At 45.3% G+C, this 22,611-nt stretch overlaps 1 protein-coding gene across 2 annotated transcripts in view; it reads right to left on the reverse strand.

Moving 5' to 3' along the window:
- Window positions 1–22,611, reverse strand: part of AP3B1 (adaptor related protein complex 3 subunit beta 1) — a 249,431-nt gene that overhangs the window by 181,432 nt on the left and 45,388 nt on the right. For both annotated transcript variants that reach the window (XM_029079817.1, XM_029079872.2), the window contains exons 4-6: window positions 14,352–14,447; window positions 13,566–13,726; window positions 6,539–6,605 (exon numbers count right to left, since the gene is read on the reverse strand). In XM_029079817.1, the coding sequence (XP_028935650.1) occupies window positions 6,539–6,605; window positions 13,566–13,726; window positions 14,352–14,447 (324 nt within the window). The remainder of the gene's footprint in view (window positions 1–6,538; window positions 6,606–13,565; window positions 13,727–14,351; window positions 14,448–22,611) is intronic.

Consider the following 22,611-nt stretch of genomic DNA (forward strand, 5'->3'; position numbering starts at 1 on the left):
CATTCTCACGTCTTCCCTTCGCTAAAACAACCCTCTCTTGACCCCACAGCTCCCTCCAGTTATCACCCCATCTCCCTCCTACCATTCCTCTCCAAACTCCTTGAGCCAGTTGCCTGCGCCCCGTCTCAAATTCCTCTCCTCCAATCCTCTCCTTGACCACCTCCAATCCGGCTTCCGCCCCCTTGACTCCACAGAAACTGCCCTCTCAAAGGTCACCGATGATGCCCTTCTTGCCAAATCTCACGGCCTCTACTCCATCTTAATCCTCCTCGACCTCTCAGCTGCCTTCGGCATATTTCAGTGCTCACCAACTGGAGCCATGCTCCTGACTCCTGGCAGAGATTATCTGAAAGAAGGGTTGAAGGGTGGGGGGAGAGAGGGGCATACAAAGGGGTAAAAGAAAAAAAACAGAGTGCCCACCCCTAAAAATACTAGGCTGCCCTAATTTGGGCACCACCCACCCTCAATGCGACTCTTGGGGCCATGCAACTCAGGGGTACCCAGACACATAAAACAGTCTTCTGAAAGGCCTATTTTTCACACAGGCAGGGAACAGTTTCCCCTTCCCTGCCCCAGAGTTGAAAATCGAGCCAATTGCGGGTCAAATTCCTTTCATTTCCTTTGAAAAAGATGAAAACTTTAAAAATCTCAAAATAAGGGCTTTACCTCAACTGAAGAAACATACTCTGAACCACAATCTGCATTTCCCTCATTAGAGTCGACTATTCACTCGGGAGTATTTGATAAATTATTTAGAATTAATCATCAGTGAAAATTTAAAGGCTAAGCATCTCATTCCATCCCCATACCTCGCTCACAACTTCCCACTATTTCCCCTCTTTCCAGCGCATCTCTGCAGACCTGCTTCCTCTACCTACACACGCCAAGTGATATAGAGTAGTAAAAATCAGATTTATTGAGCTCCCGCCGGGTGAAATATACTGAGCCCAGTAGACATCACCACCACTCTCCCCCTTCTAGAATACCGCAACCTTGGTGTCCTCTTCAATGGGCTTTTCCCGACTGATTTTCCAGCCCTCTGGGCCACATCATCCCTTAGGCCAACTGTATAACACTTACAGATTTATCTCCCTCCTTACCGCCCACATCCACATACCCAATCAATGTACTTATTTCAGTCACTCTAGCTGTAAATAGTTTTATAACTGTCTCCCCAATTACAGTATAAGCTCTTTTTGGGGAGAAAACTCGCTACTTTATTATATCCTCTAGACTGTAATAATAATAATAATAATAATGTTGGTGTTTGTTAAGCGCTTACTCTGTGCAGAGCACTGGCCTAAGCGCTGGGGGAGATACAGGGTCATCAAGTTGTCCCACGTGAGGCTCAGTGTCTTCAATCCCAATTTTCCGGATGAGGTAACTGAGGCACCGAGAAGTGAAGTGACTTGCCCACAGTCAGCTGACAAGGGGCAGAGCCGGGAGTCGAACCCATGACCTCTGACTCCCAAGCCCGGGCTCTTTCCACTGAGCCCCGCTGCTTATGCTCACCTTAATTTTGGGTAGGACGTGTGAGGCTACCCAGCGACGGCAGGCCTCATCTCTATGAAGAATGGAAATCGGGAGATCGAAAGCAAGGAGGGGAGAGGAGTCATTCTGTGGACACGGTAAGAGAGAGCTTCTCACGGCGCTGTATTCTCCACTGAAACCTAGGAGTCAAATGCTGAGAATATGCCACTATCGAGGAAAGGAGTGGCATTTTTTAAGCAAAAGAGTCGTACAAAATGAGACGACAAGGTAAGAGAGCAAACAAACAGGTCGCGTGGCTCAGTGGAAAGAGCCCGGGCTTCGGAGTCAGAGGTCATGGTTCGAATCCCAGCTCTACCACTTGTCAGCTGTGTGACTGTGGGCAAGTCACTTCACTTCTCTGGGCCTCAGTTACCTCATCTGTAAAATGGGGACTAACTGTGAACCTCACGTGGGACAACTTGATTACCCTGTATCTACCCCAGCGCTTAGAACAGTGCTCTGCACATAGTAAGCGCTTAACAAATACCAACATTATTATAACGGAACAAGGGACAGCCATTTTGTGGGCACGATGAAGCTAAGACTATGAGTCCCACACTGGCCTCTTCGGTTACACGTGCACTCTGGTGAACTTCACCACTATCAATCAATCGTATTTAGTGAGCGCCTACTGTGAGCAGAGCACTGTACTAAGCACTTGGGAGAGTACAATATAAGAGAGTTGGTAGACAGTCCCCGCCCTCCATGAGCTTAGTCTAGAGGAGGATGCAAATATTAATATAAAGAACCGATAAGTGCATAAATTCTGTGGGGAAGTTTGTGTTCATATACAACTATGAAGGACAACTATACCAAAATTTGTAGACTATCGTGGCTCAGTGGAAAGAGCCCAGGCTTCGGAGTCAGAGGTCATGAGTTCGACTCCCGGCTCTGCCACTTGTCATCTGGGTGACTGTGGGCAAGTCACTTCACTTCTCTGTGCCTCAGATACCTCATCTGTAAAATGGGGATTAACTGTGAGCCTCACGTGGGACGACCTGATGACCCTGTATCTCCCCCAGCGCTTACAACAGTGCTCTGCACATAGTAAGCGCTTAACAAATACCAACATTATTATTATTATTATTATTATCTTTTCACCAAAAAATTCAAGGAATGTGTGAGGCAAGGTAAGACAAAAGAAACTAAGCAGTCCATTAGCAAGTGAAAAGCAGATTGGTTTAGTGGAAATAACACAGCCTGAAAATCTGAAGACCCTAAAGTCGTTCCAGGCAGGGAATGTGTCTGCAAACTCTGTTACTCCCAAGCACTTAGGACAGTGCTCTGCACTCACGGCTTAGTAGGCACTCAATAAATACGACCCATCGCTTGAAGACCTGGGTTCTAATCCCCGCTCCGCCACTTGTCTGCTGTGAAGCCTTGGACAAGTCACTTAACTTCTCTGGGCCTCAGTTTCCTCATCTGTAAAATCAGAATTAAGTTATATTCCCCTTACTTAGAATGTAAGCCCCACGTGGACAGGTACTATATTCAACCTGATTATCTTCGAGCTAACCCCGGCACTCAGCACAGTGCTTGGCACACAGTATGCGCTTAAATTCCACCACTGTGGCAATCAATACCCACCCCACCAACAGCAAGGATGTCATATGGAAAACTACAAAATGACCAAGAGGATCTGGGGAAGAATTGATTAGACCAAGAAATAATTGTAAACCACAGTAGATATCATGAGCATTTAAACTTCCTTTACCCCAACAATTATCAATATTTCACCTTTCTTGTAGGTTTTTCCCCAAATAGCAGGGAGACGGTTGCTTGGAGGGTGTTTTTAAGCATGCTTTTATTTGGTATTAAGGTAGCTCAATTACATTCGGGAACACTTCTGACTCAGCTCTTCAAATAAAAGTGGAAGAACTGGTCATCGCCGAGACTGTAAAACGGCTCAGGGCTGAAGCCAATTTATTTCGAAAATGGATTTTGGTTTCGTGAGAAGCAACTGGGGCTCTACACGGGGGGTTCAGTGGCAATTGTGTTCGATTCCACAGCTCGCTACGTACTTGGAAAATGAATCCTAGGTATTGGACAGTTTCCAACTTACCTCTCCTTGAATAAAGTGGTTTGAGAAAACACAGAAAGGAAAAGGTTAGCATGATTCCTCACAAATCTAGTGCTGAAGGAGTCTTATTGGCCACCTCGCTTACCGTTCCAACTTCAGGTAGTTTAGGACGCTGAACTGATAATGAGATTTGTATAGGACTGCGGGGTTGCCACGTAACTTGCATAAATGTAATTTGCCGCTCCAGGGAAAAGCCAGAAAATGCCCCAAATGACCCCACCAGGGTCTCCTAATCTGTCCCTGTCACAGCATTCAATGACAGTCAACACTGTGCTCCTTAAGCCTTCCACCAGCCCTACAGGGGCAAGCTCTGTTCTCTTCTTCGGGTCCTTTCGGAAATATAAATGGTACGTGGGCACTGCTCTGCTGTACTCTCCCCAACGCTTGGGACAATGCTCTGCACACAGTAAGCACTCAAATACGACTGGTGGATGGAAGACCTGGGTTCGAATCCCCGCTCCGCCACCTGTCTGCCTTGTGGCCGTGGGCAAGGCACTTCACTGGGCCTCAGCTTTCTCCCCCACCACGGGCCTCCGTGATTAGCACCTTCTCCGCGGCCCATTGAAATAGGCAAAGGGAAAGTAGTCAACTAACGCTGACCGGAGAGGGAGAACTAAGGGCGGAGGAAGGAGAGAAAGAAAAGAAAAATAACTCCGGGAGAAAGCGAACACTGCTCGCCGTACTGACCAGGGAGGAGCACGGAAGATAATGCACAGAGAGGACCGGAAGTGACTCTGGAAGAGGGTAGGCCCAGAGCAATTCACCCGGGGCAGCGATCACTCTGGGTTTGGGAGAAAGAGCTGAGAGACGGGGGACGTCCCCCCTGGAACCCCTACCCGCTCCGAGGACACGGCACGGCCGCCGCCGCTTTCCCATTCCTCTCGGCCGGACGCTGGGCCTTTCCCGCCGAGCAGGAATGCCCCCTCACGGGGCAGCGGGGAGACGGAGGGAGGTCAGAGGGGGTGTTGATGGCTCGGATCGACAGCTGCTCCCGGGTTCCCCGTGCCCTGTGGACTGGGCAGCTCTCTGGATTCCGCTCAGGAGGAGGGGCAGGGCTTCCTCGGGATGGAGTCAAAGGGTCCAAATATCCTGCCTAGGGAAGACCCTGCATAGTACCCTCTTTTATGCTGCCCTCACAGCAGTTTCAGATTTTGAACTCCCTACTCAAATCCCCTGGCCTCACCAGTGCCCCATCTCTTGACCCTAATGACCTGGCTGTGAATTCAGGTGATAAAATCAAAACAATAAAGGGAGGTCTTTGTTAAGTCTCCCATGCTTCTCTCTAGTGTCTCCTTCCTGTTCCCTCTTTCAATCTTTTATAGGGAAGCAGCGTGGCTCAGTGGAAAGAGCCCCGGCTTGGGAGTCAGAGGTCATGGGTTCAAATTCCAGCTCAGCCACTTGTCAGCTGTGTGACTTTGGGCAGGTCACTTAGCTTCTCTGGGCCTCAGTTGCCCCAACTGTAGGATGGGGATTAAGACTGTGAGCCCCAGGTGGGACAACCTGATCATCTTGTATCCTCCCCAGGGCTTAGAACAGTGCTTTGCACATGGTAAGCGCTTAACGAATGCCATTATTATTATTACACCTCCTGGAGGCTCCCGAGGTCAAGGAGCAGCGTGGCCTAGTGGATCCGGCGCAAGCTTGGGAGGCAGAAGGACCCGGGTTCTAATCCCAGCTCTGCCATTTGCCTGCTGTGTGACCTCAGGCAAGTCGCTTCCCTTTTCTGTGCCTCACTGACCTCATCGGGAAAATGTGGATTAAAACTGTGAGCCCCATGTGGGACAGGGATTGTGTCCAGTTTAATTAGCTTGTCTCTACTCCACTCATTCAATTAATAGTATTTACTGAGCGCTTACTATGTACAGAGCACTGGACTAAGCGCTTGGAATGGGCAATTCGGCAACAGAAAGAGACAATCCCTGCCCACTGATGGGCTCACAGTCTACTCCAGTACTAAGTACTGGGCCTGGCACATAGTAGTGCTTAAATACCATAAAAAACACCTCACAGTACGTACTGAGCACCTACTCCGTGCAGACCCCGATACTATTTGCTAAGAAGAACTTCAGAAGAAGAAGAGGCCGTGACCCCTGTCCTCAAAGAGGTTATTATCTATAACTCGTTCCTGCCCTATGCTGTATTATATACAATAGAAGCAGTGTGGCCTAGCGGAAAGAGCACTGGCCTGGAACGCAGAAGACCTGGGTTCTAATTCCACCTCTGCCACCTGTCTGCTTGGCCAGCCACTTCTGAGCCTCAGTTCCCTCACCTATAAAATGGGGATTAAGACCGTGAGCACTATGTGGGAAAGGGACTCGTCCTTCTTGATTATCTTTCCTCCCTTTCCCTTCCCCAGCACACCGCATGACATCAGGGAAGGGAGAGGTATGGAGTAGAGCAGTTGTCGCTACCTGCAACTGCTCAAATTTCAGAGTTAAATCTCACTGATTTGTTCATTTTTATGGACGGAATATTAGTTCATTCATTCATTCAATAGTATTTATTGAGCACTTACTATGTGCAGAGCACTGTACTAAGCGCTTGGAATGGACAATTCGGCAACGGATAGAGACAATCCCTGTCCAATGACGGGCTCACAGTCTAATCGGTTCATTGGGCCTGGAGGGCAGAAGTGGCAGCTAATAAACTATTTCTCCAAACCAGTCGATTCAAAACCAGATTTAAACATTTCACTGGCACGAAAAACCCCAACAATTCAGTCACAATCAGGCGTATTGGGTCAAAATTCCCCTCTTTTACTTCTGAAATGTGCCGACGGCTTCAAGCCGTGTTCCCCCAAGGTGCTGTAACTGCCCACCCCCTCCCGACAAACATTCAGACCCAGCGAGAACTGGTACTGTGTGTGCCCGAATGGCTGCTGAGATTCAAAGATTGTTTTCCTAAACTCCATAAAATTATACTGCTTACCGTGCTTTTATCTTTCAGGAGCTTTTCGATTACTTCAATTAACATTTCTTTCTGCTCTGGATCGAGGCTAAACACAACAAGAAACAACAAATTAAACTCAATCGCTGGCTGTGAAATTTAGAAAACTCAAGGAAGCCAAGGCAGAGACTGGCACTGCCATCCGAAGTGGGTTATAAGGAGGCTAGAAGGGAAGGCTACATGGCGAGAACTCTGGAGAGTCTTGAGTTTTTCTGGCCCTGTAGACTGTGGGCTCATTGTGGGCAGGGAATGTGTCAGTTAATTGTTACACTGCACACTCCAGAGTGCTTAGTACAGTGCTCTGCACACAGTAAGTGCTCAATAAATACGATCAAATGATTGAAGCCTTAAATCAATGAGTCAGTCCTCCCTCTCGGACACAGGGAGCCACGAGGCCCGCTTGGCCCCGACCACCTTCGATCGGTAAAATTATTTCAGCAGTTCAATGATTTTAACCCTCACCACGCTCAAGAAAGTCCGCCTTGACCCTACCGCCATAGATGTGTCATACAACAGCCACTGTTTTCCAATAGAGAGCAATTAAATGGTTGCCACCTAAATGGCTGAGTCTGGAAAACTAACCAGACGGTGACTAAAGAGAAGATTACACATTTTGGGCTTCATTTCCATTTTCTAATTATTAAATGTAGGGCTAAGAAATCTGTGATATCAAAAATGTGGTTCTGTGCAAAGAGCATGGGGCCTGGGAGTCAGAAGACCCGGTTCGAGTCTCAGCTGCGCCACTTGCCTACTGTGTGACCTTGGGTGAGTCACATAACTTCTCTATGCCTCAATTTCCTCAGCAGTCAAATGGGGATTAAATACCTGTTCTCCCTCCTACTTAGACTGTGAGCGCCATATGGGACCGGGGCCGCGTCTGACCTAATTATCTTGTATTGAACCCAGCGCTTAGTCCAGTGCTTGGCATATAAGTGCTTAACAGACACCACAACTGTTATGATTAATTACTAAATTCTCATTCCGAAAACAATGAGGAAGCAAAGCATTCTACATTTTCAAAGTAGTCCTGCATCTATGAACCCCAAAGTCATCTTTATTAACGTTAGCACCAATCAGGTTTTAGGGAGGAGAAACTCTACTGAGGCAATTTTTGTTGCTAGTAACTGAGAACCTGAAACCTGTGTATTCTTTAAGTTTACAGAATATGTATTTCCCAACTAAAATGGGGATGAAGTTCATTTTATCTCCAGGTTTCGCTGACATCTTCTGAACGGACATCAAGCCGACCCTAATAAGGCCGACCCTAAGAAGGCTGCTAACACGCCAGTAGTTCAAGTTCAGAAGTCTGGGCCTGATTCCAAATCGGTTTTCCTCCCGTGAATATATTCAGCAAACCTGCAGCTCCAACCCCCCAGATTCCATATACGAACCAATCGATACAGACTAAATACGGAAATGCCAATATAGGCAGGAAAGTCAGCGAAAGGATTTCATTTAGAAGGCAAATGAGGCACAGTCCTAAGAGAATAAATGTGAAAAGATAAGCCGCAGATTACCCTGTGCTGCAGAAGGGAATTCGACAGATAGCGTTTCTGCAGCGTACCACACCGCCATATCAACGGGAATGTGGAACTCCGTGATAACAGTTGCCCAAGCTAGTTCTAATCCGGTTCAAGAAAGCCCAACCCAGTCGAATGCCTGCGTTGCCTGGTGTGCCTCGGCTGCGCTCACGGACCTTGGAACCAGCCAGGTTCTGATAGGTCTAACCAAAGCAGGATCAAACCAGGAGAAATGAAGGACTAAAGGGCATCTTCCCTGTTCTTGAATTACACTCAACCTCCATCTCTCCTCTGCCTGAAGTCATCGTGGATCAAAGATGGCAACTCTTGTTAAATGGAAATGATCTGTTTAAGAAGTATGCATTATACGGGTGCTTGATAAATTGCGAAAATCACTGCATTTGAATAAACCTGAGCCTATTAAAAAAAGAACCGTACGTGTTCTGGCAAAATATAAGCTACTACGAAAGCAAATTTGACAGTCCAAAACTGCTTGGATTTACGCAGCCCCCATTTTGAGAACCATGAACAACCATGACCCCAACAGTGCCTGAGATTGAGATAGCACATACAGGTGGGCCTCGGTCTCTTCCTCTAGATGATTTATTATTATTGTCACTATTATTATTAATCATATTTATTGAGCACTTACTACGCAAAACACTGTACTAAGTGTTCAATTTAGCAGTCAGTCAAGGGAGATGAAGTATAAACTGCTGATAGGGCTGGGGCTTTACGACTGGGTCAGAATTAAGAAAAGTCACAATCCTTAATGACAGAAATTTAGAAATCAGAAGAGGATAAAGATGGAGTGAGAGACTGTTAACCATAGTGCTCTTGGATTTAAGGCTTTTATTACTGTTAACATGTTTTTCCCTTTCTACTTTGGCTAAACGCTCACAGAAGTATGGTACAATGGTTAGAGCATGGGCCTGGGAGTCAGGAGGTAATGGGTTCTAATCCCGGCTCTGCTACTTGTCTGCTGTGTGACCCTGGGCAAGTCACTTCACTCCTCTGGGGCCTCAGTTACCTCACCTGTAAAGGGGTTTAAGACTGTGAGCCCCATGTGGGACACCCTGACTACCTTTTAATCTAGCCCAGTACTTAGAACGGTGCTTGGCACATAGGTGCTTAACAGATACCGTCATTATTAATTGACAAGGGAACAGAATTATTTTGCAGTACAGCAATGGTTAATAATACTTTCTTTTAACACCTCTCAAGGTTTTCTATAAATCCACGCAAACATAGGCAGTAAAGCTAAGCAGACGCTTGGTTTCTGTAGGAATCCTTCTTTTAGGCCTGAAGCCTGCTGTTAACAACAAAACTTCAAACTTTTTCTAATCAGAACAGTCTTGAAGTGGTAAATTGGAGCAGTCAAATCATTTACTTTTTTCTCCCCCTGTCTGTGACAGATGGCGGCTTCTAGGAGGCTGGGTCTCTGTTGGCCTGAGCCGGGTAATCAAGGATGGGGCTCGGCAGTCAGGGAAAGGAACGAATCTTTCCAGGGAGCAATTACAGCAGGAAGAAGTTGAAGGAAAACTATGCAGAAGACAGACTAATTACGCTACCTACACTTATTTTCCGTGACATAAAGGGTAATTGATCTAGAAGTTTTTGCCTGCCTGCAAACTGTGCTTACATTCTAGCTTTTTTTATTTTTAAAGGTATTTGGTAATCAGTGAATAGTATTTATTGAGCCCTTACTATGTGCAGAGCACCGTACCAGGGGCTTGGGAGGGTACAATACAACAGAATTAGCAGACTTGTTCCCTGCCCATTGCTTCAATCGTATTTATTGAGCCCTTACTATGTGCAGACCACTGTACCAGGTGCGTGGGAGAGTAAAATACAACAGAATTAGCAGACTTGTTCCCTGCCCATTCACTCAATCGTATTTACTGAGCACTTCCTGTGCGCAGAACACTGTACTAAGTGCTAGGAAAGTACAATTCAGCAACAACATACAGTCTAGAAGGGCAGGTAGACATTAACGTGAATAAATGAGGAATTATTAATATATAATTTAAAGATAATAATGTTGGTATTTGTTAAGCGCTTACTACGTGAAGTCACACAGCAGACAAGTGGCAGAGCCAGGATTAGAACCCACGACCCCTGACTCCCAAGCCCGGGATCTTTCCAGTGATCCACGCTGCTTAAATAGACAAGTGGCGAAGCCAGAGTGAATTCCGAGCAAACTCAAGAAGGGATCCGGACAGGAAGAGGGGAGAAAGGAAAAGGGAGAAGGAAACATTGAAGTCATTTTCCTCAACGGGGATTTGGGGTGGGGGAGAAAAACGGCAAATGGTCATAGGCAGCTTCAGCCCTCATGGAAGAAAGTGGAGTTTGTATAGTTAGGAATAATTGCCTGAAATACGAGGCCCAGATTTTCGGTTCCTCCAGGAAAGCCCTGGTGCTTTCTGTAGTTTCTAAGAAAGCAGAGTCACCAGGTGCTAGCTGGTTATATGCTTTCTTAACCCAAGGCGGAAAGACAATAGGCAGGGGATATGGGGGTGGGGGGTGGGGGGGAAGAAGAGGGAATGCAGAGAAAGACCTTTGAAATAGTTATTTTCTCATGCATTAAAAAATTAAGGCAGCTAGATGTAATTTGCACAAACAAAAACAAGGAGGCAAGAATCCTGCTGTCCAAGATTTCTAACTCTAACCATCATGGCACACAAACCATGAGCTAACAAAGCAGCAAAGTTTATTTCGGTTTCATTAGGGCTGGGGCTGGTGAGGTTGGGGTTTGCCAGAGGCAAGAGACCGAAGCAAACGAACTGAATTTGTAGTGGTTTCACCAAGTCTGTAAGGCGAAGCGTGGCTGAGTGAGAGACAAAGAAATGAACGCCCTAATGTCCTTTTAATGTTCCGTTTAAATCCTACAACTGTGCTTTATGTGCTATGTAACATTCTCTGACAGATATCATCTATTATATTTTACTGTCTCGCTACGCGGCTGGATGCGGGTCGGTTTGTCAACAAACCAATCGGCTGTCCAACTCAGCTGATACTAACAGTTAGTTTATCCAAGAATAAATCAGGCCTCAGGACATCCTAACCTCCTGCCCTCTGGCCACCGGGCTAATACCACTAGCAGTAGGATGACACACAGCAGGGGTTACTTAACTTCTCTGTGCCTCAGTTACCTCCTCTGTAAAATGGGGAGTAAGTCTATAAGCCCAGTGTGGGACAGGGACTGGGTCCAACCCGATTACCTTGCATCTACCCCACTGCTTAGTACAGTGCCTGGCACACAGTAAGTGCTTAAATACCACAATTATTATTATTATTCTTAGGGGGAAGGCCAGGTATTCAGGACTTATGGGTCGTGCCCTCAAATTCATCTCCTAGAGCTAAAGTAACAGAAGGTTACACAAATCCGGGAGCAATTTCATTTTTAGGAGATCAGAGACCAGTGATCCGTCCTGAACAGTACTGAGTTTCCAACAGTGACAACGGGATGCTTGGCGGAGGAACGGTGTGAAGGTGCCCTCTGGATGCCCAGCTTGATGATTATTTTAGTAACCTATTATATCCATACCTTCCTTGATCCTATTGACCTTTTCAGCCTGCACACATTTTGCAGAAAAAAAACAAGAACTTCCATTTGCTTACTACCTTGAGAGTGTGTGTGTGTGTTTTTATAGAAATAAAAGGGCTTTTTTCTCCGGTTTGTTTTGAACCTATCACCTTCAACTTCAGAGGATACGCCGCCACTTGTCTGTGTGACCTTGACCTAGTCACTTAACTTCTCGGGGCCTCAGTTACCTCATCTGTAAAATGGGGAGTGAGACTGGAAGCCCCACGTGGGATAAGGGACTGTGTCCAACCCAGTCTGCTTGTATCCACCCCACAGCTTATTTATTTTGTTAATGAAATGTACATCGCCTTGATTCTATTTAGTTGCCATTGTCTTTACGAGATGTTCTTCCCCTTGACTCTATTTATTGCCATTGTTCTTGTCTGTCCGTCTCCCCCAATTAGACTGTGCACCCGTCAAACGGCAGTGACTGTCTCTATCTGTTGCCGACTTGTTCATTCCAAGCGCTTAGTACAGTGCTCTGCATATAGTAAGCGCTCAATAAATACTATTGAATGAATGAGCTTATTAGAGTGCCTAGCACATTGCAAGTACTTAATTAATAAAAATGATTCTTAATGATTACTAGGGACAACAATTTTAGTTTGCCCTTTCCTCACCCTTTATGTTTTTGGCAGTCATGAACATGTCCCCCTCTACGCCTTCGGCTTTTCACACTGAAGCATACTCATCTTTGCGGTATAGCCCTATACAGAAGCTACTCCATTCTTCTGATCTTTGGCAAAAATAAGGTCAGGGTCAGAGGACATGGGGGAAGAGCAGGCCAGGGTCACAGGATCTAGAGGGATTGTGAGATAAAACCTTGAGAAACACAATATGGAGGGCAGGCCGGGTATATGGTGTCTGAAGGAAAAGCTGGGGAAGGGGGAGCAGGGGAAGGGAAGCGGAAAAAGAGGATATAGGGAAAATAAAGAGAAGAATAGAAGAAAAAAGACCAAGAGGAGAGGAGAAAGAAGCAAAGGATATAACGAGAGAGGTTATTATTGACGGCACGTGGTGATGGCCCACTTATTTTGTACACAGGCAAAGAAAAAACCCCTTTAGATATTTGTGATATTGAATGTATCTAATACCTTTCCTTTAAATCATTCATGCTATCGTAAAAAGAACTTATTTTCAACAATAACCTCCCCGATATTTCTTTCCTTCCCTGGTATTCTAAGAGATAATCCAGTCCAATCTTTTAAATCCTTACGGTAATACATTCCAACAATCCCAGAGTAATAGTGAACTACCCTCCTCTTAAAAAATAATCACCTCAAGGGCAGGCAGAGTTGCCTACCAACTCTGTTATACTGACATGTTGTACTCTCCCAAGAACCTAGTACAGTGCTCAGCACACAGTAAGTGTTAATTAAATACGATTTGACTGATTGAAGGGTGATCACTTCAGGGGTAACGAAACAGCAGTGGATGAAAAAGAAAAGGAGGGCTGGAGGCATCAGAGCAATGGGAAACTTTTCATCAGTCAAACAGAATATCTCAAATTTCTTGCCTGGAATACAACCCCCAATTAAAATGTAATTTTCTCCTTGCTTCTGGTATACTCTTCCAGGCACCTGACTAAATGTTTTGCACTTCGCAGCCACTCAATATTGACTGAAATTTTAAGCATATCAGTGTGGCAAGAATACTAATTTACAAAGATATAAATTCCCTCTGTAGTTCGGCCACCTCATGTACTATATTCTCCAGAGGGTCTCTACCATTGAAAGCCTCAAATGATCTTTGAATCTGAGGCCAAAGAAACTTGTGGTCCCTAGAGAGATTCAAAGAGGAGAAAAGTCAATTTCTCTTTCTTTGTTTCTCTCATAAACACACCCCCTCTCCCCCTTCCCTCACCCAACTTTGCTGACACATCCCACATAGGCCAGCTACTTACCTGAATAATTTTTGGATTGCATGGGCAGCATTCTTTCTAACATACGGTGATAAGTCGGCCGAAGCTTCTTTGATGGCAAGCATCATGATCGGTACGATAATTGGCACTCTGATGCTGGAGAGAACCCTCAGAGCGCTTGCACGAATTAGCTGGTTCGGATCCTGAAATGGGGCAAAGTGGAAACAATAAGCCACAAAAGGTCAATTTAGCCCGGGGTTATCAATGGCATCGATCGAATGACTAGAAGGGGCTCGGACATCCATTTGGGGTTTATACGTTTACTCAACGTTGATGCTAAGCCCCCTTTGAGGACTCCTGAATTTGACCGGGAGCCCTCATGGACTCTCCGCAGCGAGTCCAAACCCTCAGAACCGGATCTCTCCAGAATCCCCACCAGTCCACAGTTGCACTTTACCGTGGATGCCCTCGAGCAGAGGACATCACATTACTGGCAGAAACTAGGCTCTCTGAGAGGTTCAGAACCTCTTTCGGATCATTACGGTTCCATTCAGTAACTTCGTAATCTATACGACCGATCCGCATTTGTGTGTAAACGTGGCCATTCTGACTGTAAAACCCTAGCCACGAGTGCAAGTGTGCCTGAATAATAATGATGCTATTTGTTAAGCACTTACTATATGTCAAACACCCTTCTAAGTGCAGAAAAGACCGACAGGACACTGGCACACCTTGTCACACTGCTTTAAGACCGGATCAGCCCATTATTCTAAATGACAACTGCTCCCAAGCCTGCGGGCGCTTTGCTCTTTTGAGACGTATACTTACTTTCAAGGCACGCTGAAAAGTACTGATGGACAACAAAGCCAGATCTTGCTGTTCTTCAGCATAGCGGACCAGATAAACATACACTAATTTCTTGATCTAGAAATCAACACAACACACACAAAAAACGGTTTGAGTAAACTAAGGGTTATGAATTTTTCAAGTGCAAAATGGTAAAAAAAAAAAAAAGTAATAATAATAAGGGAATTATAGAATCACAACATTTTTCAGCTGCATGATAATCTCAAGAGGTCACCTGGGCTCAAGAAATGACTAAACTCTCCGGTACAAATAACACACACATCAATGTAACAAATACATTGAATTGGTCTCAAAGCAAAATGACCTATATTTAAGACAACCCCCTCAATCCGATGCTACAAAACTGAAAAAATAATTTTACATTAATCAACTGATCTTATTTAAAATCTATTCATTCTTGACATTATTTCCATGAATCATTAAAATGAAATGCAGCACTGAAGTTTTACAACGACAATCCCAGGCAATCAGTCAATTCCCCTAAATCTACACTACGTTTTCTTCTGCTTTCCCCATATCCATTTTTGCCACTTATCTCGCCACCTTCAATTGCTCCTCCAAAGGAAGGCATGGAAATTGACTTAGCGTGGACGTGTCTATACCACTTTATTTCTGGAATCCTCCGTGCTCCAGTGGCTGCTAGTGCCCTCTTCGATTAAGCCCTCTTTTCCCCTACTCCGTCTCCCATCTGCATCGCCAACACACTTAGATCCATACCCTTTAAATACTTGATCTTCACTCCACCCTCAGCCCCACAGCACTTCTGCACATATCCATAATTTACTTATTCATATTAATAATGTTAATAATGTTGGTATTTGTTAAGCGCTTACTATGTGCAGAGCACTGTTCTAAGCGCTGGGGGAGATCCAGGGTCATCAGGTTGCCCCACATGAGGCTCACAGTCTTAATCCCCATTTTACAGATGAGGGAACTGAGGCCCAGAGAAGTGAAGTGACTTGCCCCCAGTCACACAGCTGACAAGTGGCAGAGCCAGGATTAGAACCCATGACCTCTGACTCCCAAGCCCGTGCTCTTTCCACTGAGCCATGCTGCTTTTCTCAGCATATTACCGTCTGCCTCCCCTGCTCTCAATTCTGAGCTCCTAGTGGGCAGGGAACCTGTCTACCAAATCAATCGCCTGCATTTATTGAGCACTTACCTTGTGCAGAACACTGTACTAAACGCTTGGGAGAGTAGACGGTAAACTCATTGTGGGCAGGGAATGTGACTGTTATATTGTACTCTCCCAAGTGCTTAGTACAGTGCTCTGAACACAGTAAATACTCAACAGATACAACTGACTGACTGAGTACAACAGAGTTGGTAGACACTCTGCTGTACTGTACCCTCCCAAGTGCTCAGTACGGTTCTCAGCACGGGGTAAGCGTTCAGTAAATACCACTGATGGATTGATCTCTGGCGAGGGTTTTATTCTCTTGCAGCTGTGGCTGCATTATGGGGCCATTCACCGATGCAACCGGGCAAAAGAGCCGAGGAAACGGAAGGCGGCTCTCCCTCCAGCTTTCCGACAGGAACATCATCAGCACCTCTCGTGCCTGAAAGGGAGAATCCTTCACACCCCTTGGAGACGGCTTTAGCACGAGCTGGCCTGGCGGACAGAGCCCGGGTCTGGGATTCGGACGGACCCGGGTTCTAATCCCAGCTCCGCCACCTGTCTGCTGTGTGACTTTGGGCAAATCACTTCAAATCTCTGGGCCTCGGGCACCTCGTCTGTAAAATGGGGTTGAAGACCGTAAGCGTCACGTGAGACGCGGACCGGGTCCATCCTGATCGGCTTGGATCTACCCCAGCGTTTAGTACCGTCTCCGTCGCCTAGGAAGTTCTTAAATACCATGAAAAAAACAACAGAAAACCCACCTCACTGGCCCGGTACAGAACCGGTGAGTGAGCTGCCCGACGCATCTGGATTTCTGAACGCCTCTGAACATTTCTTTTAGTTAGGCGCTCATCGTACTCCACTCTTTAAAATGGCCCTCCCACAATCCATTCCCACACAGAACTACCGAAGCAACTTTTAGGGAAGAGTTGGCAACTTCTTAATAGAGAGGGTTTGTAATGGCGCCACAGAAAGCCCCGACCTACAGCTGTGCTAGCAAGCGGCACGATAATTACTCACTATCAAGGATTTGGGGGACAGTTATGGCAAAAAGCATAACAATATTAAATCACAGAAGGTTGCAAAACACTAAATTTGTTCTTATTCTACTATAAGAACCAATCAATATTGACCACAAGAGGCCTATGCACCGAATGGCTGCAGGTGTGCAAAGACAGCCTTCTTTCCCTGCAACCACTCTGTGACCAGAAATAGGAGTACTTAGGGCTTCGTGACTACACCGCTCTCTGATCTGTTACCTTCATTCAATGTTACAACACTCCTTGCTGTAAAACTAATCATAGCAGGACCACATTAGGCTGGAGGAACACAGGCAGATCTGTTTAATTAGTTTATCAATACCAGCACATCAAACTTCATGAGTTATTGACTAAACCTTTGATTATTTTTTGTGCTGTAACCACTGATTGCTTACTGGGTCACTTTTGGTATCTTCTGACATCTAATGACATATGGATGCACATCCCAACTGAGCCTAGGGCAGCCTGCACTTTTAAAAATGAAATTTACAGGATACACCCGGTGAACAATAAAATACCTTTCGATTCTCTGAGGACAGATAAAAAGTCTACACGTCAGTTTTCTCCAGTGTTGGAGGATTAAGGATATTTCACGGAGATATAAAATAATTACAGGTTATTTCTGAAGAAGAAATAAGAGACGTTAAAGACAGAAAGACCTGAAAATGCCATCCGACAACAACCCCACCAAGCCTGACGACTGAGAAGAGATCATCCTATCTGGCTTTAGAGCTCGCTAAGCGGAGTACCCAAATCTGATCAGAAAATAATTTTCACTAACCCCTTCGTTTAATGGTGGAAGACCAAAACCTGGACTACCTTTAAAGATAGAGCGATCTGCTTTGAGGCCTTACTGGTCTTCATATTGCCAAGACGAACTTTAGCAGTTTGGGCTTCGATTTTAATTCCGATCGGCAGCCCGCCGGTTCTTGGAGAGTAACACCTCATTTTGGTTACAACTCTGGCATTAGAAGTCGACAGGGGGCACATCAATTCAGAGTCCTTCAAAAAGCCACAAAGGCAGCCCTAATCGATTCATGTTATTTATTGAGCACTTACTGTGTGTAGAACACATACTAAGCATTTGGGAGAATACAGTAGTTACAGATGATCTGTGCACATAAGGAGCTTACAGACTTAGAAGGGGAGACAGGCATTAAGATTACAGAGGGTTATATATACATAAATGTTAAAGCTCACCTCCTCCATTAAAGCTCACCTCCTCCAAGAGGCCTTCCCACACTGAGCTCCCCCCTTTTTCCCTCTGCTCCCTCTACCCCCCCTTCACCTCTCCGCAGCTGAACCCTCTTCTCCCCCCTTTCCCTCTCCTCCTCCCCCTCTCCCATCCCATCCCCTCAGCACCGTACTCGTCCGCTCAACTGTATATATCTTCATCACCCTAGTTTTTGTTTAATGAGATGTACATCACCCTGATTCTATTTATTTGCCATTGTTTTTATGAGACGTCCTTCCCCTTGACTCTATTTATCACCATTATTCTTGTCTGCCCATCTCCCCCGATCAGACTGTGAGCCCGTCAAAGTGCAGGGACTGTCTCTATCTGTTGCCGATTTGTACATTCCAAGCGCTTAGTACAGTGCTCTGCACATAGTAAGCGCTCAATAAATACTATTGAATGAATGAATGAATAAATGTTGTGGGCCTGGGGGTGCCCGTGTCTTGGTATGCCGCAGAGCTAATGTGGGGCAAAGCTTAGAGTTGAGCTCCTTGACCCATTGGTTCCCAAGCACTCATTTTTTGGGGAGCACTCCGGGGCATTCACATGGCCCTGCAGCCTAAAATGAGACACGGGACCAGCAAGCCATCACCATCTAAAGGATGGCCAATCTGCCGTCAGTATTCCTCAGATATCTTCCTCTGCCTAGGAACTGCTGTTCTCTCTGGGGACTCCTTGCTTGGCCCTCAACTGCTAATTTGGGGAGCACTGCCTAGAACACAAAGCAAAGAGGGCACACGGCCCTACTTGGACTGGGAACCCCCATGGGACTGGAACTGTGACTCACCTGATAAACTTGTATCTATCCTAGCGCTTAGAACAGTGCTTAGTAATAATGTTGGTAATTGTTAAGCGCCTACTACGCGCCAAGCGCCGTTCTAAGCGCTCAGGTGGATACGAGGTAATCAGGTTGTCCCACGTGGGGCTCACAGTCTTCATCCCCGTTTTTACAGATGAGGCCGAGAGAAGTTAAGTGGTTTGCCGAAGGTCCCACAGCAGACAAGTGGCGGAGCTTGGATTCGAATCCATGACCTCTGACTCCCAAGCCCGGACTCTGTCCACTGAGCCACGCTGCTTTGCATGTAACGCTGAACAGATACCATAAAAAAGGGCAACTTGCACAAGCATCGCTGCTCAGTGGAGATACAGGGAGACTGTTCATGCCTCTGCTGCTGACAGCCACTCCCAACAGCAGAGGTTGTTTTGTTTTGTTGTTTGTTGTTTAGACTGCGAGCCCCTCATTGGGCAGGGATTGCCTCTATCTGTTGCCCAACGGTACATTCCAAGTGCTTAGTACAGTGGTCTGCACATAATAAGCGCTCAATAAATACGACTGGATGAGTGCCAGCAGTTGCCACCATTTCCAGGGTTAGATCTAGGGGAAACAGCAGCAGCTCCGAGGAGAGACGCTGCCGGAGGAGGAGGCCTCCAGAACTGGATGGAGATAGAGGACTCCCTCCTTCTCGCTGCGGGCAGGGAATGTGTCTGTTATACTGTTATATCGTACTCTCCCAAGCGCTCAGTCAGTGCTCTGCACAAAGTAAGCGCTCAGTAAACACGACTGACTGACGGGTGGCTGGCTGAGCAGCCAACTTCGCTTCTGAACGGCTTCTCGGCTAATCGCAGTGGGGGTGACGTCTTTCGGATACCAAATCGGACTGCCTCGTTTCTTTTTCCCTCAGAGGACGGCTACAAAGCCTGACTGCACAAATACGAAAGAATCATATCTGTCAAAGTTACACACCTAATAAAAATAAGAAACGGCAATTTAATTAGAATATTGGTTTCCAAGAATTTTAAAGCTGCTGGGATTTTTAAATTTTCCCATCAACCTGGATGACTATATTGATGAATCAGAGGTCAGTCACCCAAATTAATTTATCTCGCGATTTCCTTTTTAAATAGGTTGCATATTCCCAAATAAATAATGCACTCCAGAATTACAATTATGAATGTGATAGCGGAAAAGGGAAAGGAACACAGAAGATTGAAACCCCAGGAGAGGCTGTTTTCAAGAGAAGCAAAGGACAGGATATTAATCAATGCCAAGTCAGTACTGTCACAGAGCAGTTTCATTTTCCTTGGCTAAAATGAAAGCTGGGTCTCACACTTCTGAAAATTTCTCATTATTTTCTCCCAGAAGATTAAGAGGCTAAAATCGGTACCCGCTAGATTCGTACGTAGTCATTTCTAACTCCATTCGAATTCACGGAAGAACTTCTTGTACTTTGAATATCTGTCCTCAGGATTTTAATATTGAAATATTACATGTTCACGGATGTACATACACATACACACACACACACATTATAACTATACATTTGTCCTTCATACTCAAAGACGACGCCACTGACTATGAAAGTCACCTGTGAGGGAGTGGAGGGGGGGAAAGGCTTAAAGTGGGATCACGATAGTCCAAGCACTTATCAAATCGTTCCTCAACTACTGCAACAGCCTCCTTGCTATCTTCCCTCCCTCCAGCCTCTTCTATCTTCAGGCCTCAATGAGCTGCCTGAATCATTGTGGTGTGTTTTTTTTTGTTTTGGTTTTTTTTTGGGGGGGGGAGACAGGAAGAAGTGTTCTGCATTCATCTCCCCACTCCTTATAAATCACCAATAGTTGTCCATTTGGTGCCGCATAAGAAACTCTCACCATCGACTTTAATCAATGTTACTTATCGAACTTTTACCGTACACAGGGCACTGTACTAAGCATTTGGGAGAGTAAAATATAACAGAGTTGGTAGACACCCTTAAGGCACTCATTCAGCTCTCTACTTCCGTCATATCCTCACTCCTCTCCCACTGCAACCTGACCTACACACTTTACTCTTCTAACGCCAAACTACTCACTGTGCCTCAATTTCTCCTCTCTCAACGTCGACCACTTGCTCACATCCTTCTTCTTGCCTGGAACTCCATCCTTCCTCTTATCTAGCAGACCACCCCTTTCCCTATCTTCAAAAAACTCTACCAAAATCCCATCTCTTCAGGGAATCCTTCCCTAACGTCTCATCTCTTCATCCTACTCTCCATCCCCTCAGTATCACCTATATCTAACCTCTCACCTCTCCATCCTATGTTCCCTCCCTTCTGCATCACACAAGCAGTGTGGCCTAGTGGATACGTCAGAGGCTTGGGAGACAGGAACACCTGGGCTCTAATCCCGGCTCCACCACTTGCCTGCTATGTGACCTTGGGCAAGTCATTTCACTTCTCTCTATCTGAGTTCCCTCATCTGTAAAATGGGGATTAAGACTGTTTGCTCCAGTTGTCCTCTGGCCATGTCACTCTCCACCATCACTTCCAACGAGGGTAGTTGAGGGAGGAAAAGGAAAGAGATAACCCTAAAATCCTTTATCAAAATTTCTGGAAGATATTTTTTGGTGGGGAGATTGGTAAGCCAAGTCAAATTTTGGTGGATATATTTATGCCTTAACTCTGTCTCTACCGTGTTTAATTGAAGGGTGAAGATTTGAAAGTCATTTGATTTTGGACTTTAAATCAACCTGAGTAGCTTCTATCCACCCCAGCATTTAGTAAGCTCTTAAACAGAGAGCTTAGATAGACTAGACTTCTAGACTATGAGCCCACTGTTTGTTAGGAACTGTTTCTATTTGTTGCCGAATTGTACTTTCCATGCGTTTAGTACAGTGTTATGCACACAGTAAGCACTCAATAAATACGACTGAATGAATGAAATATCACAATCATCACTCAAAGTCTGTACCCCTAAGCACTTTGATATTTAGCTCAACCCAGAGTATTTACATATATATCCTTATACACTGTAATCTATTTTACCTATATGTAATTTAATGTCTGCTCTCCCTCTAGATTGTAAGATTGAGGGCAGGGAACGTGACTCTCTATTATACTCTCCCAAGGGCTTTAATATAATGCTCCGCCCACAACAGGTGCTCAATAAATACCACTGAATAATTGAGCCAAACAATTTTTTGCCATTCAAACAACTGAGAGCAAGTACGCCTCAGATTCCTTCCATTTTATCAACCCCAAAATTGATATTTTACCATAGGAGTTTCCAGGCAAGAGATGGTGATTAGTATCGTGCCACACCAAAGTTTTTTTAAAGTCCAAAATCAAATGACTTTCAAATCTTCACCCTTCAATTAAACACGGTAGAGACGGGGGTTAAGGCATAAAAATATCCACCAAAATTTGACTTGGCTAACCAATCTCCCCACCAAAAAATATCTTCCAGAAATTTTGATAAAGGATTTTAGGGTTATCTCTTTCCTTTTCCTCCCTCAACTACCCTCGATGGAAGTGATGGTGGAGAGTGACATGGCCAGAGGACAACTGAACCAAAAAGGACTTCAGTGATGTCACTGTTTGCTTTTAAATATTCCCTGGCACTGATCTACTCATTCTGAGAGCCACACCACTTTGGCTACTGACTCTTCTATTTTGTCTCTGGATTTCCCAGTATGGACTAGGGGTTCCTCCTGGGATACTAATTTTTGAAAATTTAGACGGGAACAATAGAATCCTCAGCTCTTTGAAAAAATGTGTTTTAAATAAAACTGCTATGGAGAGACCTCGCCTATTCTTTGCAAAATACCTTAAAAAGCAAAGGTCTCTTAGAAAAAAAAATACACCGATGGGCTTGTTCTCGGTAAAATAAACCCTAAATTCTTCTCAGTGCCAAGCTACTTCACTGCCATACAACTCCCGAAAATGTATCTGTAAATGACAAAGGCCCCCAAGCATGGATTTGAAAGTAGTTAATTTAGCCCCCTTCTAATTGATAACAATGGTAAGTAGAATAAGATTAACGCGCATCATGATATTTATTAAGCAG

The sequence above is a fragment of the Ornithorhynchus anatinus genome, chromosome 1, assembly GCF_004115215.2.
Source record: "Ornithorhynchus anatinus isolate Pmale09 chromosome 1, mOrnAna1.pri.v4, whole genome shotgun sequence".
NCBI lineage: Eukaryota > Metazoa > Chordata > Mammalia > Monotremata > Ornithorhynchidae > Ornithorhynchus > Ornithorhynchus anatinus.